The following is a 15,452-nucleotide window of genomic DNA, read 5'->3' on the forward strand; positions in this document are numbered from 1 at the left end:
TTGTATAACTTCATTTATTTTTATATTCCAAAACTTGAGAGCAATGTGTAAGTGAGAAATAGATGATAATATTTTACAAATGTGAGAAGTAGGTATTTACAAAAAAGTTGAATTAAAATCTAACAGAGAGACATAAAACTACAATTTCAATTAAAGGATTAAATATTTTACAATGGGTTAAACATTAAAATAAAAAAATTGAAACGACTAAAATACACACATTTAGCAGGAGATATGAAATCTACAGTAAAAAACAATTTGATTAAGCCAAATAAACAAAATTTAAATTGCAAATTTAATGAACCATCAAATAAAATACAATTAATATATGTGTAGAAGTAATAAATGATTATGTTATATGGTTGCACAATCACAATGTCAAAAATAATTAAAAGTAAATTATATACAAATAGATAACAAATTTAAATACAAATATTAAAAATGAACTTATATTAATAAGAATATATTAAAAATGGAATTTTTCAATTATTGAATGAAAGACAGAAGTTAAAGGTTATAGAGCATATTATTCTCAAATAAATTAACAATGCCTACTTACACATTCTCTATGTTAATATTTAAATAGCATCTAATATTTGTAATTTTTAATAAGAACACCTAAAATTTAAATTCAGTTCGCCTTCTTAAAAAATGTGGTCACTACATTATAACTGAATAATTTTATTCATTTAAAATTATTTTCCACCCATTTATCTGCAAATTTATTTGTACAATATTTTCTTAATTAATTTTCAAATTTGGGGTGAGATGTGTAAGTAAACTCACTTTCAACGAATCATGGAATTTGATGCTACAAAAATAAATTTGGGTTAAATCATCTCTACATTCTCGTATTTATACTTATTTTAATTTTACCATAATTTTGTTTAACTTTTAATCCAATATGGATTAATTTGGAATCTTTGTCACAGCTACAGCATTATATCAGTACACATGACCTCTATATAATATAAACATGGAATCTAGTGGAAGTGAGTTTGAAACGGCGTGTAATATTAATACGCATTAGGTAAAGTTCGATTACACAAAGATGGACTAATCGCAAACGATATACACCTGGTAATAAAGTAAGTTAGGTACAACCCTCACATTTTATAGGAAATGGACAATAAATCAGAGGGATATTTCATTGATAATATCGGATGACACCACGGTATTCGCAAGCCTGAGAAACGTGATAGGAACCAAAAATACAACTCAGTGTAGAAAGATGCTGGGCCTGACCGATGACGTGGACCTGGCAGTGATATTCATAATAACAATGTGCAACACACGCTTCGTGGATGAACAAGTGGTAACCAATTGGATAGGGTCTGACCTGCAGGAATCCTCAATCAAGATAGTGATCAGAGGAGAACTTACGCCGGAGCTTAAGGACGTAGGAATAGGAAGTGTGTGCGCAATACTTAACCCGAACATGAAGGATGAAATAACGGTATCGGATTTAAAGTCAATAACAATAAAGCGGCTGGACGACATACTGGTAATAGGGCAGGTTGACGGACTGACGCCATGTAAAGGAATAACAACGAAGGGGGAAATGTGTAAGAATTTAGTATACACACACAACCAAGGGGATTACTGTAAATACCATATCAAATTCGCAAATAAGAAAAACAGTAACAGACTTAGTAGAGTGAACAATGGTACTAATAAAACAGGCAACAGTGACGGTAAGAGCTCCTATGGTGACTTGAGCAGGAGAGATGTTAATAAGAAACTATTGGAAGCAAGGTTGGGGGAACGAATGTACTTCGAAGGAGGAAAGCCTTACACACTCGTGGAAAGGCCTAAGCCAGTAAAGCCATACGAGACGATAGCAAAACTGGGGAGTTTGAACCATCTAATGCAAAAAGTCATGAAAGATAGAACAGCACAGAGCCTATCAGCGTCATCGTCTAACTCAGGAGAATCCTACAACAGAGTAACTACAGTCAACAATCAGCACATTGGCCAAACACCTAAAAGTGGAGTTGTCACCTCTAATAACCAAGTGGATACCAGCAAGGATAGTGGCAACAGCTATACAACCGATATGAGTAATGTAGCTGGTACCGGCAATAAAACAAGTAACACGGCGGTTGAAGGCAGTAAAACAAATAACATCGGCAATAAAAACACCAATAACGTAGCTAATAAGAGTAATCTCACAATCAACAACAAAGTTGCTAGGCCGGCATCAACCACAAACGAGACGAGGGAGTTCGAAAGCTTAAGTAACTTAATTAAGCAATACATAACAAAGGTCGGTACTAGTGAATATATTATGTATAGGATCCGAAGGAATGTAACAACATGCTGAACGCACTGCAGCTAATGATAAGGAAAGTGAGTGGAGTGTCAAACGAAGTGATAAGGAAGACGCAAATAATGAAGGTGTGCGAATTCCTACTGGACCATCCTGAGGAAAACGTGGCACTATCAGCACTAAGGTTGAGAAGAGCAATAAGGAAATACAACAAAACAGCACTCAAGGACGGAGAGTATGTAGTAACAAGATTGAACACGGGGATAGGAAATGAAAGGTTAGATACAAGAGCCACTAATGATTATTTAAGTAGGAGAAAACCAGGATCTGAGTCAAATAAGGAACTGAACAGAGCGAAAAACAAAGAAACAGTGAGAATATAATTGTTAATTTGATTGTTAATAGGTTATCAAGGAGCTGGATAGCCTGATTAACCTAACATCTAAGGTGGAAGCAGTAGTTGACAAGGTAACGCATAAGAAACTAACCATCAAATAGGAAAAGGGGAAACAACTAACGGAAAGGTTGAAAAACATTGAAAAGATGGATAAAACAGAGGAATTTAAGCTAACTATTAAGTTCTTAGAAGTGGAAGCGTACCACTGTAGAGAGTGCGATATGTGGTACGAGCACGTAAATAATTACTGTAAACGGGAAAATCACACCTTAAATAAAAAAAGAGTCAAGAAGGAGTACCATATTTGCATAAACAAAGGATGTAACTACAGATATTACTCACTCAACGGACAAAAACCCTCACGTTGCCCCAAGTACACTGAAGTATATTATAAATAATTTTACAGGTGTAAGCAAACGACAGTAGTTTCACAAAAGACCAGCTTCTACAAGCCGAGACCTGATTATTTGATGCCAAACGAGGTGCTGGCGGAAACGGAATCGGGAAGATCTAGACCACTGGATTGTGATTCCTAAAATATTTTTGTAAAATGGATAAATTTCATCAGTGTATGCAGTCATATATAACAAATAAAGAGTTCCACAAACTCTCGTCCGCAGAAGGCGCGGATAAGTTCATAAGCCTTCTCGAAGAGTGCGGATTTAAGTTTATCGCCTTCGACTTCGACGCAACCATGATCGAGCTTCACTCGGGTAAGGATCTAACTAGTTTCGCACATAAAATGCGCTCTTAGGCGGATACATCGACCCAGAAATTGATAGGAAGGTGCTCGAGTCAGTGACGGACGATTTCAAGTCCGTGGCAGCGCGACTCAAAAGCTCCCAGGTTCAAGTGGCAGTGGTGACCTATTCGGACGCAGTGCACGTGGAGGGGCATCCGAGGTACATATCGGGAGATCGGATGGTGAGGATGGCGCTGGAATACGCCAACTGCGACCTCGATATCAAGAAGGTGTACGCATACTATCCCAGGTAAGAAAGCTTTGAAGGCCCTTGGTGGTTTAAAGGGCATAACGGCCCTGCACTCCACCTGTAATTAAGGCCCATCGCTACACATCTGATACAAATAACGCGCAGGTTCTGGGATTCGCCCAAAATGTATAAAAAACTGGGTTTGGACGGCCCAATGCCCTCATTCAAGGAGTTCCACCTGAGAAGCGTAAGTTGTGCACACTCATACGACGACGCGTAGATCTGCAAGGACTTCAAAGTCAACTTGGACGAGATCATCCTGATTGACGATGACATAAACAACTGTGTGAACGCCAAGAAGATTGGCGTGACGACCTTACATGTGACGGGGGACGGTTTCAAGCTAACGGAACTGAGCATCCTATAAAAACTTGTTTATTGAGGATAAAAACGTCTACAGTGAATGCCAGGAGATTAATCTGATACATTTACGAAGCTACTCGTTACACGCATGTTCACGCCACCCTGGCTCTCAGCGCGAGCCGAGGTAGGAGAGGACGAAGTGCAGCAGGTCCCCGTCGAGCACATCCTCCGCTCGACTGCTCTCGACGTTGGTCCTGTGGTCCTTGACGCGCTGTTCAGGGTTCAGAGTGTAGGTCCGGATGTGTGTGCCCCAAGTACCAACCACGTCCTCACCCTTGATTTCGTTCATTTTGTCGTTGAGTCGTTGCTGAATGAGAGTTTATTTACGTAAGAAGGGTTACTGGTTTATAAAAAACGCGGATAGAATGCGAATTATATAAGTTAGATAAACTATCTTGCCCTAACAGAAATTACTGAGCTAACATCGGTACCCTGTAGTAGTCCTCGACCATCTTAGTCAGCATCCTTATTGCGATTTCCTTGTTTAGTGAGTTGGTCCTCTCCTGTTGCACCTTCACAGATAGGCCAGTAGGCTTATGAAACACGCGAACTGAAGAAAGTAAAGCCACCATTATGACATAAAAATAGCTGCGTATCCGCCTAGTTCTAAGTAAATAACGTTGCACATCAATTGCCAGGTAACCATGGTAAGTTAAATACACATCTACAAAAAAACACACCGGCAGTCTCCACCTTGTTTACGTTTTGGCCCCCCTTGCCTCTGCTGCGCATAGACTCTATGATCAAGTCCTTTTTGAGAATCTGTTTATTCCGCTTGAAGTTGACGACGTCCTCGTCGGAGTCCGAGAGAATGGGAACGACCTGCACTGAGCCGAAGGTGGTCTGGCGCTTATTCTCAGCATTAAACGGAGAGTTACGAATTAGGCGGTGAGTGCCCGTTTCGCCCTTGAAGAGGCGGTAGGCGTAATCTCCAATCACGTCGAACTCCACGCGCCTGTATCCGCCGATATTGCCTGGCGAACTTTCGACTTCCTTAAACCTGAGGGAACTTGGAAGGTTCGAAATATCTGTGTCAGTGGGTTTCTTGTAGTTTGAGATGAACTTTTTGTACATTTCAGCGAGCATTTTGCACCAATCGAAGGACTCGGCACCTCCCACACCTAAGGTTAAAATTTAAAAAATAGACAACAAGTACCTGATTTTATAATTAATTTACAGTTGTTGCGGTCATATTTATTTAAAGAATCCTGAAAAGTCCCGTCGGCACGACTTTCATTAAGACTAGATGAAAAGGGTGTATTATTGAAATTTCTAAAAATTTAAAAAATAAAATAAAAATGAATATACCTTCTGTGTTTAAATAAATAAGGGAATGAGTGTGTGAAATTTAAAATAAAAAGGTAGGAGTTTGACCTAAATTTACTAAAAATATGAGAAGACCGATTTACAGGAGTATGCAAGTACGATAGACCAGTGGAAGGTTTGTTAACCAATAAAAAAATTAACATCACTAGTCGAAACATTTAAAATAAAGTTGAATTTGTGTAAAAATGGAAACATTTTAAATCATTTGGCATTGTCAAAAACTCAATGTGATATAAATAATTGTGTAAATGTGTTATAAAACATAAAAAACCGTGTAAAAAATAAAAATTAATGTGTTTACAATTTTTTATAAATAAAAGAAATGAATAATAAATTAAAATATGCAATGCACTATGAAATCCGATAATGTGTAAATAAAGATAAATAAATAAGGATCTATTAAAGTAAAAAAAATAAGCAAAAGCATTAAATACAATTATTTGACTTATATGATAAGATGTGTTTGAATTTATAAATAAAATAGGGAACATCTAATATAAGCAATCTCAGTATTAAAATATAAGCTAAACTGACACCTAATGGCGAATTACCACTTTTTTAAAAAATGATCAAATAAGTAGATTATGTGTGTGGTAGTTAATTGAGTACGATATCGTGCTGTGGCTCATTTTAAGATAAGCAATTAGATACTATATAGCCCCATGTTTGGAAGATTTAATCAAACCTGTTCGACGTCACATATCTATTATAGATCGTTATTAATAGTTTGTACAGATTATAATTTTGTTGTAGTTCCCAATTTGTTTATCTTAATTAAACCTTAATTTGTATGGTTGTAGTTTACTAACAAATGATCAGCAAGTATAATTAATTTAATATGTCTTCTAATTATACTTGATTATATTGTTGTAAGCAGGTGTTATTTAAAATTTTGTAAAATAGTCTAGTGAGTATGGCAACCGTTATAAATTTCATTTAAGAGCAAGTTACCAGTTTGATTCCATAATAATAGAGTTTAAAGCCGATGACTGTCTCTAAGACCGGTAGTCAGGAGACTACAGGCAAATCTCGAAGCGGCTCAAATTCACTAAACCCCGACGCACCCGAATTTAACCCAACCACCAAATCCAGCGGAAAGCTCAATGCAGATGCGCCAGAGTTTGTGCCAGGCCAAATACCTCAATTTGACCCTAGGATGGTCAACGGGCCAGAAATTAAGGGAGGATACAAAAATGGTCATATGCCAAGTTACAGATTATCGCAACAAGACCAATACCTCCCAATGTGGATCGCACAGCCATACCCAGTACACCATTACCAAATGTACCCAGATAATCAGATGAATTACATCCCGTACGACTACGCAAGACAAACGCAGAATTACCCAATCCAAAGAAACGTATACCCGACCCCAGTACACAACGATTATAACGTTAACATGCCATACAACATGGTAGTGCAGGGAAAGGCGAAGATGACTAACAAGACGGCGAAGACGAAGTCAAACAACAAGGATGGAGTACCAAGCAAAGAAGGCCAGAAGGAAAAGGAACCACCAGTAAATAGCGCAAGAGATAGTATGTCAGTAGCAACCACGAAGGATACAACGAGAGACACGCTGACCTCAGTGAGAGAACCAGCTCCACAGCCACCAAAGCAACTTACCTGGGCAGAAAGAACGAAGCTGTCGACGACAAGACAGCTTCCAAAACAAACAGTAGTGACGACACTAGGAGGTCCGACGACGGCACCACCACAAGTGACGACACAAGTGCAAGTACCAAGACCAGCGGTGCCAGAGCCTATCAGAGAAGTACCGAAGGAGATTAGGCACCAGCAAGGCGGACAGAAGCAGCAATTGGGCACTCACAGAGAACAGCCAGAAGTCTCGAAGAGGGGAGCAGGAGCATCAGGAAGTCACCAGAACGCAGGAAAGGTGGCAGCGAAGACACTTAGTACCTCAGCAGAAGTAGCAGGAAGGGCCGAAGAAAAGACGGAACAGATATCGTACGCGAAGGTGTTCAAGGAAGCAGTGAGGTCAACAGCACTGAAGCAAGCATCCGCAGCCGCGAAGGAGGGCGCTTTAGAGCACGCGAAGCACGCGCAGGACTTGAGGCAGACCTCAAAGAGGAACGAAGCAGCAGCAGTGGACTCAGCGAGTCACAAAGGAGGGATTACAGCACCAGGAGGCGTCACGAAGCATCAGACCCAGACAACATGGAAAGTACAGGTGAAATCAGAACAAGCTCTGCCCGCACCAGAGCCGGAGTCGAAGCCCTCAGCAACAGTAACACAGCCAACACAGACTAAGCACACAACACCGCAGCACCTAGCGCAAACAGAAGCGCAGGAGCAATCGCAAACAGAACCACACACAAACCACACAAAACCACAAACAGATTTAACGCAGGAACGCGAAGAAAGAAAGGATGTAGTACCTCAGAAAGAAGATGAGGGAAGGAAGGAGGACCCCTGTACACACGATTCAACAGGAAAAAGGGAGGAAGGCAGAGAGGACTCCAGAGAGGACACTGGAGAAGACGCGAAAGAAGAACCCAGAGAACAGAAGGACTACAGCGTAGAGGCGATGCTGAGATACTACCTGTACCTGCTGAGCAACAAGAACATGGTGGACGAAATCAGAGAAAGGTACAGCCTGCCGCACATCAAGTTCCTGACGACGAGTCAGACGTCGACGAAGAACAGCTTCAAGGAGAGAGAACGCCAAGAAAAAACGGAAAAAAAGGACTGGAGACACAAAAGCTACGATAAAAACTTCGGAAACTTCAGATTTAACAAGGAGTTCACGAGAAGTGAGCCTACGCAGCAGATCATGGCGAGCGAAGGCTCGTGGCTGATGAAGCAAGCGAAGCAGAAGAGAGACAAGGAAGTGCAGATGAGAAAAAAGATACTAGGACTGCTCAACAAACTCACATTTGAAAAGTTCGACGTCATATATAACCAGATCATACAGTGCGGCATCGACACACCGGAGCATGCCGAATTGCTGGTCAAGTTCGTCTTCGACAAGGCAGTCACGCAGCACCACTTTATACCCATGTACGTGGAGCTATGCGCGAAGCTGTCAGTAGATTTATTCACAATAGAAAGCAGCACGGCAAAGAAGGAGGCCCACAAGCAGCCCTTTGAAAGGCAAGCCACAGAACAACAAGCTGCTGAAAGGCAATTGGCAGAACAAGCTGCAGAACAACAAGCTGCTGAAAGGCAATTGGCAGAACAAGCTGCAGAACAACAAGCTGCTGAAAGGCAATTGGCAGAAAAGGGCTCCCCAGAGCAGGAGAAGCAGAGGCCAGGGCAGGTGTCGGAAGAAAAGGCGAAGGTGGGCGATAAGGTGGCAGAAGAAGCGAAGGCCCCAGCAGAAATTAAGCAGTCCTCAGAGGAGGCCGCGGAGAGTAGCATTAAGCTGACATCAGAAGAAGCAGCGGGAGAAACGAGTAGAACGGTGGACAGCACGACCACAGTGGACACAGTGCACCACACGGAAAGCAGTCAGGGCTTTGTGGAACCGAAGCACGGGCCAACGAGGGCGGCTGGAGAAACGAGGGAGTACGCGAGGATGAGCAGTGACTCAAGCTCAGCGTCAGGGTGCGAAGAGGAGGCGGCGGAGAGAGCGTACCCGCAAGGTGAATTGGAGGATCATGAGAAGTCGCAAGTGGAGCAAGTGGCGGTTGACAGATTAGGCGTGGACAGATCAGGCGATACAACACATACGGCCAAGGAATACGCACAGGTGGCAGCAGAGGCAGCTCCGGAAGCAGCGCAGAAGACAGAACAGCAGAGTAACGAACAGCAGGAGGCGAAGTCGACGAAGAGAAGCGACTTCATAAGAATACTGCTCAGCTGCAGCCAGGACAGCTTCGAAGATAACCTGAAGCCGCTGGAAATACCAAGTGACCTGGAGGGAGACGACAGGTTCGAGTATGAGCAGAAGTACAAGCACAAAATGAGAGGAAACATGATGTTCGTGGGAGAGCTATTTAAGCAGAAGCTGCTGGCAGCGAAGCTGCTCATCACATGTCTGGACCAGGTGTTCATGAAGAGAGAAGAGTGCATACTGCTCTACAACGACATTAACATGGGAAACAATCACCTGGAGGCAATGTGCACGCTGCTGCAGACAGTAGGAAGGTCGTTCGACACGAACAGGTGGAAGCTTATCTCGGACTTTGAAAAAAGAATACAGCACCTGGAGGAACTGGGAAAAAATGAACAAATTTCGTTCAGAATAAGATGCCTGATCAAAAACGTACTCGACAGAAGAATGGAGCACTGGGACAAGTCGATATACCAGAGCCAAGATCAGCCGTGTAAGCTGCAGGAGTTCAGACATAAGCACTCAGTGACGTCGTTCGCAGTAGGAACGGTGGGAAAGGAAAAGGGAGAAAAACAAGAACAAGTGGAAGAAGCATGGAGAGTGAGAAGTAAGAAGAAAACGACCACGAGCACCACAAGTAGCACAACCAGAGGAGAAAGAAGTAGAAGAGAAGGAAACAGAAGCTACAGCAAGGAGTCGGACCAGAGAAGTAACAAGCAGGGAAAACATGAGGGATACGACCAGGGAATAAGAAGGAGACACTCGAGCGACCAGGAGGAATTTAAGAGAATGGCGGAGCAAAACTCAGATCAGGAAATTAGAACGTACGGCTCCCGCCAAAACTCGAGCGAAGATGACATTATGCAACGACGCAGAGAAGGGAACACGAGAGTCAAGTACAGCCAGAGAAGATTTACAGGAAACGCAAGCGACCAGAGCGAGGAGCACTCGCGAGAAGGTCAGAGCGACCTGAACTCAGATGACCAGATGGAGGCGCTGCGTGAAGAAAGCGAGGAGGAGGAAAAACTCGCGAGGACGGCAAAGTCGATAGTGAACGAGCTGGTCATGTCGTACGACACAGAGGAGTCGACGCTGCGCGTGGCAGAAATGAACGTGCAGAGGACCGGAGAAAAGAGGCTCTACAAGGCGCTCGTGGTGGCCTGCATGGAGGCGTGCTCGAAGGTCAACGCGGAGAAGCAGACCGACGTCGTGACGACCTGGATCGTGGGCCTGGCGAAGGAGAGGGGGAGCCTCGAGAGCATGCTCGACGGACTCCACGAGTTCGCCTTCGGCGAGGACGAGGCGAGCCTGGAGATGCTGGCGGACGACTTCCCGCTGCTGCCGCGGACGCTGAGATGCCTGCTGAGCAAGATGAGGCCCGAGTGCGGCGAGAGCGAAAAGTATAAGCAAGTGGAGAGCAAAGTATAACGCGAGAGCAATCAATATATTAAACCAATAGTGTACGCAGCAGTTATCACGTATCAATACTTTTAGTGTGTACGTTAACACAGTAGTAGTATACACACGACTTTAATACATGGATAAATAAACACAGCGATAGTATATACACACATACACAGTAATAGTATACACAATAACACAGCGATAGTATATACACGAGCACAATACATATACAAAACTACAATACATATACACGACTACAATAGTATACACACACAGTAATAGTATACACACAAGCACAGCGATATACAAAACTACAATACATATACACGACTACAATAGTATACACACAAGCACAGCGATATACAAAACTACAATACATGAATAAATTAACATGTATAATAGACTACATTTATTATTATACAGTTAAGTTCCCTCGTTAGTAAACTAAAAATGGAAACATGATGATTACAAAGAAAAAAATAGAAAAAAACATACTGAGTTCACGCTCAAAAAGACTAACGAGTGGCATGTGAGAAGAGAAAGCCCTAAGAACAGCAAACCCGCGAAACCCAAAAAAGAAAGAAATTGGAACAGAAAGGCTCGCACAAATAAGGTTAGAAAAACCTGAAAAAAATGAGTAGATAAGTTAAGTACTTTTATGGTCCTGACGGCCTAAGCATAAAACACGCCTAACCACAATTAACTTGACCCTGACGCTGTTAAGAATGGTAATGTAGGCGGTCAGAACCTTAATCTTGTAAGTGTAGGTGCGAATCAAATAACTCAGCCGCTTCACCTCAGAGTCAGAGAGAACATCGTCAAGGTCAGGAGAACCGTCAGCACCAGAATCAAGTTGACCCTTTAAGTCCTCAACCCTCTTGCTCAAAAACTGAATAGTGCCAGCATATCTGGACCGGTAATCGTCGACGAGAACCAGTTTCTCGTCAAGCATAGAAATCTTGTCGCGAGCCTTAACGCTGCAGTTGATGACCACCTCCTTCATAAAGTGCTCAAACTGGTCGCAGACGAACATGTGGAAGTTGGTGACGAAGCCAGTGTTGAAAATACGATTATATTGAACAGAGACGTCAAGCATTGTAAAGGTAAAAAGCAGAGTAAGCCGTCAAGTAATCAGGGGCGGTGGCAAGTTTAGTGGCGTTGCACATTATAACACTGGTGAAACAATGTGCAAAGCCTGAAGCAACACATTTTTAGAAATGACAAGTTCACTGATAAAAAGGAAATCAGTTGATGATAACAAAATGACAATTTGCAAGCGCCTAGAACATCGGCAGGAGTGAATGAGTAATGACGGTAGTAGATTCACAAGTGTACATCGGTTGTATTGAGTGAAATAGATTCTAGTACAAACACGTGAAAGGTACGAAAACAGAGGAAACGTACAACACACGAATTTGAAACGGGTTTATGCGATAGATAGGCAAGTAGATAAAGATGAGAGTATTTTAAAAATAAATAATGTCTGTTAAATTATTGATAAAAATGATTAGGAAGGACGAAAAATATAAACAAAAAAGTAAGGCTGATGGATCTAAAAATAGGATAACAGACTTTAAAAAGTGAAAGGATCTAATGTGTTTAAAACGGTGTTCGTAAAAGTATTTCAAAGAGAATATAATAACGTGTGTAATGAGCAAAAATGAGTATGGAGTTTAAATATTGGAGAAGGTGGCAAACAAAGATGTGTGAGTAGATATAGAAGGTTAAACACAGTGGACGCGAATATTTTCGAAAATTAAGGACTCAAGGTATGAAAGATAAAAGATAATTGGCCTCCCCATTGGAAATAGAAGGTTACAGAAACAAATTAAGTATATTTTAAGTGTATAATATTGTTAATATTTAAATGAGTTTTAAATGTAGAGTATATAAATAGATGAAGAAAAAGGTATCTGATAAAAAGGCGAAAAATGCCAAAGTAATCAAAAAGGATAAAAACGCCAAAAGGAAGAAAAAGAACAAGGTTAACGAGGTGGATTCAGATTTATCGGACTTTGAAGCAGAGTTTGTGGAGGAGCTGCCAAAAGATGTGAGCTTCAAAGTGAATAAACTCATAAGAGAAGCCAACGAGGAAATATCAACGTAAGTTAATAAAAACGAGTAAATTATGAATAAATAAGCGTTAGTAAACTAGAATGGCAATGTAAGAAGCACTAATAGTAGTTTAGTCCGCGAGTTAGCGGCATAGATTTCTTGGAAAAGGACCCGATCGTTGACTTTGATCTTCCAGTCGATTCCTCAGGATTCCTCCCAGATTCCACATTGGACACCAACGCAATCTGGAGTAAATTAAATAACATAAAGCAGACCCATGTTACGAAGGTATGAGCTAAGTAGATGTGATCAGTTACTAAATATGTGCAGCGACAGGGAATACGTAGACAAGAATTAGGAAAAAAAGGATAAATAGTAGTAATAACCACTGTAGGAAGATGTATTGGCTAAGATAAGACCGGTGTATAAGGAGATTGGAGAGTACCTGTCGAAGTATAGGAGCGGAGGACTTCCGAAGGCGTTCAAGGTGCTCCCGAAAATGAGTAACTGGCTGGAGATGGTGCAGCTGACAAATCCAAGTAACTGGTCGCCTAACGCAATGTACGAAGTGACGAGGCTGTTTTCGTCGAACATGAACGAAGAGAACGTGAGTACACCAGGGAGTAGATAGTAGTTAGAAGCGTAGGAGTAGTAGGCCCAAGAGGCACGAATATGATGCGTTCAGGCGGAGACGTTTTACAGCTGCGTGCTGCTGCCGGCAGTGAGGGAGGACCTGGCGAAAAGTAAGACGCTGAACCACCACTACTACGAGGCCCTGATAAGGGCAATATTTAAGCCGACAGCATGGTTCAAGGGGCTGTTGCTCCCACTAGTGGAGGAGGTAGGTGCACTATTTAAATGATGATTGATACTCTGACAGTCTGAAAAGAAAGTGTCGACATAAGTATCGCCCCAGTCTGATAAAATAAATTTTTTGATTAAGTAGATATACTAGGTGGATTGGTAGACTAGGTAGTAAGGGTGGAGTAGATGAGTAAACAGATAGATAAGCCAGGAACACCAGATGGCCACAGAGTTAAACAGTTGGTCCCGTGTTATTAACGGTAACCCAGATGATTACTGTTGGCTAACCATGGTGACTTAAGCAGTTAGATATTATGCAAAGATGATTGATGGGCGGTATCACGCCCACAGCTAAAACGGAATCTAATGGCATAAGCAGGGGTGCACCTACAGAGAAGCGGCGATCATCGGAAGTGTGCTGAGGAAGGTGTCAATACCAGTGTTGCACGTGTCAGCATTCATAATACAGATGTGCAAGAGCCAGAAGTGGTATGGTAGCACGAGCTTCATACTGACGATATTCTTCCAAAAGAAGTTTAGATTGCCAATCAAGGTAGAGTCTAGTAGCAAGTAGATAAATAAGTAGTGGTAGTATTAATGTAAGATGGGTGTACGGTCATTGATTAGCAATTGGGGTGAGTGTGACTGCGAATGTGAGCACGGAGGCAAAGGACACTCTGATGTAGTATAACTAGATCAATTTTCCCTTTGCAATAGCAATATCCTATAATATTACCGTTAAAGAAATTTAATAAATATTAAGGATAACAATCGTGAAAGTTAAATATTAAAGTCGATTACAACCAGCAAAAATTAGTAGTTGAAACACGAGTTGATCACATTTGCAGTGCCAGTCACCACCATTGTCATTATTACTACCGTCAATATTGGCATAATTAGCGTTGTTAATATTGCCATAATTAGTGTTGTTGATGTCGCCATAATTACTACCGTTAATATTTCCGTAATTAGAGTTATTATGTCCACGATAATTAGTGTTGTTAATATTGCCATTATGACTACCATTAAGATTGGCATTGGCAGTGCTAGTGCACAATTACTTTTAGTGATAAACTAAGGCTATTAGCATCTTTTACAAAAATTACGCAGGTCATAAAGGAGTGCCTAATGCACTTTTATAAATTTATACACTTTCACGACGCACTGCCAGTGATATGGCATCAATCACTATACGTGTTTTTATACAACTACAAACGTAAGTGTTTATTAAGGGTCTAGGTATTAAGAAATATAATTAGCATTACGTAAAGATTAACAATTGGAAAATGATGACAGTTCATTAATTCATAAGTAGACTAATGTTGAATTAATCAGTTATCCCTATCTGATCCAATTGTTAATGAAAATAGATAGGTGTATATACATACCATGAAAAAAAGAATATGGGTAATTAAAATAAGTAGTTATACAATTAAAAGACATAAGAACTAGGATACTAGGTAACTAATGAGTTCATTAGACATGCTGAATGAAGAGGATCATAAATTAGTGAGGGAACTGTTAAGTAAACACAACCATCCAGAAATAGGAGTGACAATAGATAAACTGCTATCATGTAGAATAGAAGATGTAATTATGGAATGAAAGAGAATGAAGTGATAGATAATGGTAGTAAATGATAGTAAAAAAGGAAACATGGGTAAATGGAAGATACAAAGATGGAAAATCGGTAAAGATAAAAGACTAGGTAGGCCTAGGGAACAACTGTAACTTATTTAATGGATGATAGTTTGTTTAATGATGAGAACGCTTATTGGGAATCTCTTTGAAAGGAAACTTAATGATAAAAAGCACTCTGATAATAAACTATTACTCCATATAATTAAGAATCGCAGAAAAAATTAAGTAATATGGTAAAAATATGTGATTAAAAAGTAATAAATGAATGTATGGTACATAAAATAAGTAATGTGTAAGTAATAAGGGAAGAATATGGAAGAAGAGGATAAGTGGAATCATGGAATGATGTGTCCCCATATTAAAAAAAAAATAGGCAAAAGTAGTAGAAAACTATCACAAATTTAA

The 15,452-nt window shown here is 40.8% G+C and overlaps 8 protein-coding genes across 8 annotated transcripts; 5 read left to right on the forward strand and 3 right to left on the reverse strand.

The window, feature by feature from the left end:
* Window positions 1–172: 172 nt before the first annotated feature.
* TOT_040000653 (uncharacterized protein) lies at window positions 173–3,202 on the forward strand (the record flags this gene model as incomplete). Its single annotated transcript, XM_009694290.1, has 7 exons — window positions 173–176; window positions 227–332; window positions 1,120–2,266; window positions 2,296–2,640; window positions 2,675–2,737; window positions 2,768–3,039; window positions 3,073–3,202. The coding sequence occupies 7 exons, from the start codon at window positions 173–175 to the stop codon at window positions 3,200–3,202; spliced, it is 2,067 nt and encodes a 688-aa protein (XP_009692585.1).
* A 14-nt stretch (window positions 3,203–3,216) lies between these two features.
* On the forward strand, window positions 3,217–4,025 carry TOT_040000654 (conserved hypothetical protein; the record flags this gene model as incomplete). The annotated part of the gene is made up of 4 exons (XM_009694291.1): window positions 3,217–3,379; window positions 3,421–3,658; window positions 3,764–3,845; window positions 3,879–4,025. 4 exons carry the CDS (start codon window positions 3,217–3,219, stop codon window positions 4,023–4,025), a joined length of 630 nt encoding a protein of 209 aa, XP_009692586.1.
* Window positions 4,026–4,130: 105 nt separating this feature from the next.
* Window positions 4,131–4,593, reverse strand: TOT_040000655 (peptide chain release factor; the record flags this gene model as incomplete). The annotated part of the gene is made up of 2 exons (XM_009694292.1): window positions 4,131–4,328; window positions 4,453–4,593. 2 exons carry the CDS (start codon window positions 4,591–4,593, stop codon window positions 4,131–4,133), a joined length of 339 nt encoding a protein of 112 aa, XP_009692587.1.
* A 55-nt stretch (window positions 4,594–4,648) lies between these two features.
* On the reverse strand, window positions 4,649–5,559 carry TOT_040000656 (peptide chain release factor; the record flags this gene model as incomplete). Its single annotated transcript, XM_009694293.1, has 2 exons — window positions 4,649–5,142; window positions 5,541–5,559. The coding sequence occupies 2 exons, from the start codon at window positions 5,557–5,559 to the stop codon at window positions 4,649–4,651; spliced, it is 513 nt and encodes a 170-aa protein (XP_009692588.1).
* Window positions 5,560–6,332: 773 nt separating this feature from the next.
* Window positions 6,333–10,571, forward strand: TOT_040000657 (uncharacterized protein; the record flags this gene model as incomplete). The annotated part of the gene is made up of 3 exons (XM_009694294.1): window positions 6,333–7,467; window positions 7,570–9,852; window positions 10,102–10,571. The coding sequence occupies 3 exons, from the start codon at window positions 6,333–6,335 to the stop codon at window positions 10,569–10,571; spliced, it is 3,888 nt and encodes a 1,295-aa protein (XP_009692589.1).
* Window positions 10,572–11,193: 622 nt separating this feature from the next.
* Window positions 11,194–11,643, reverse strand: TOT_040000658 (hypothetical protein; the record flags this gene model as incomplete). Its single annotated transcript, XM_009694295.1, has 1 exon — window positions 11,194–11,643. One exon carries the CDS (start codon window positions 11,641–11,643, stop codon window positions 11,194–11,196), a length of 450 nt encoding a protein of 149 aa, XP_009692590.1.
* A 121-nt stretch (window positions 11,644–11,764) lies between these two features.
* Window positions 11,765–12,114, forward strand: TOT_040000659 (hypothetical protein; the record flags this gene model as incomplete). Its single annotated transcript, XM_009694296.1, has 3 exons — window positions 11,765–11,844; window positions 11,929–12,008; window positions 12,059–12,114. 3 exons carry the CDS (start codon window positions 11,765–11,767, stop codon window positions 12,112–12,114), a joined length of 216 nt encoding a protein of 71 aa, XP_009692591.1.
* A 330-nt stretch (window positions 12,115–12,444) lies between these two features.
* TOT_040000660 (uncharacterized protein) lies at window positions 12,445–15,011 on the forward strand (the record flags this gene model as incomplete). The annotated part of the gene is made up of 7 exons (XM_009694297.1): window positions 12,445–12,650; window positions 12,737–12,890; window positions 12,997–13,209; window positions 13,288–13,443; window positions 13,786–13,959; window positions 14,517–14,622; window positions 14,887–15,011. The coding sequence occupies 7 exons, from the start codon at window positions 12,445–12,447 to the stop codon at window positions 15,009–15,011; spliced, it is 1,134 nt and encodes a 377-aa protein (XP_009692592.1).
* Between the last annotated feature and the right edge of the window lie 441 nt (window positions 15,012–15,452).

This window comes from Theileria orientalis, chromosome 4 (genome assembly GCF_000740895.1).
Source record: "Theileria orientalis strain Shintoku DNA, chromosome 4, complete genome".
NCBI classification, from domain to species: Eukaryota; Apicomplexa; class Aconoidasida; order Piroplasmida; family Theileriidae; genus Theileria; species Theileria orientalis.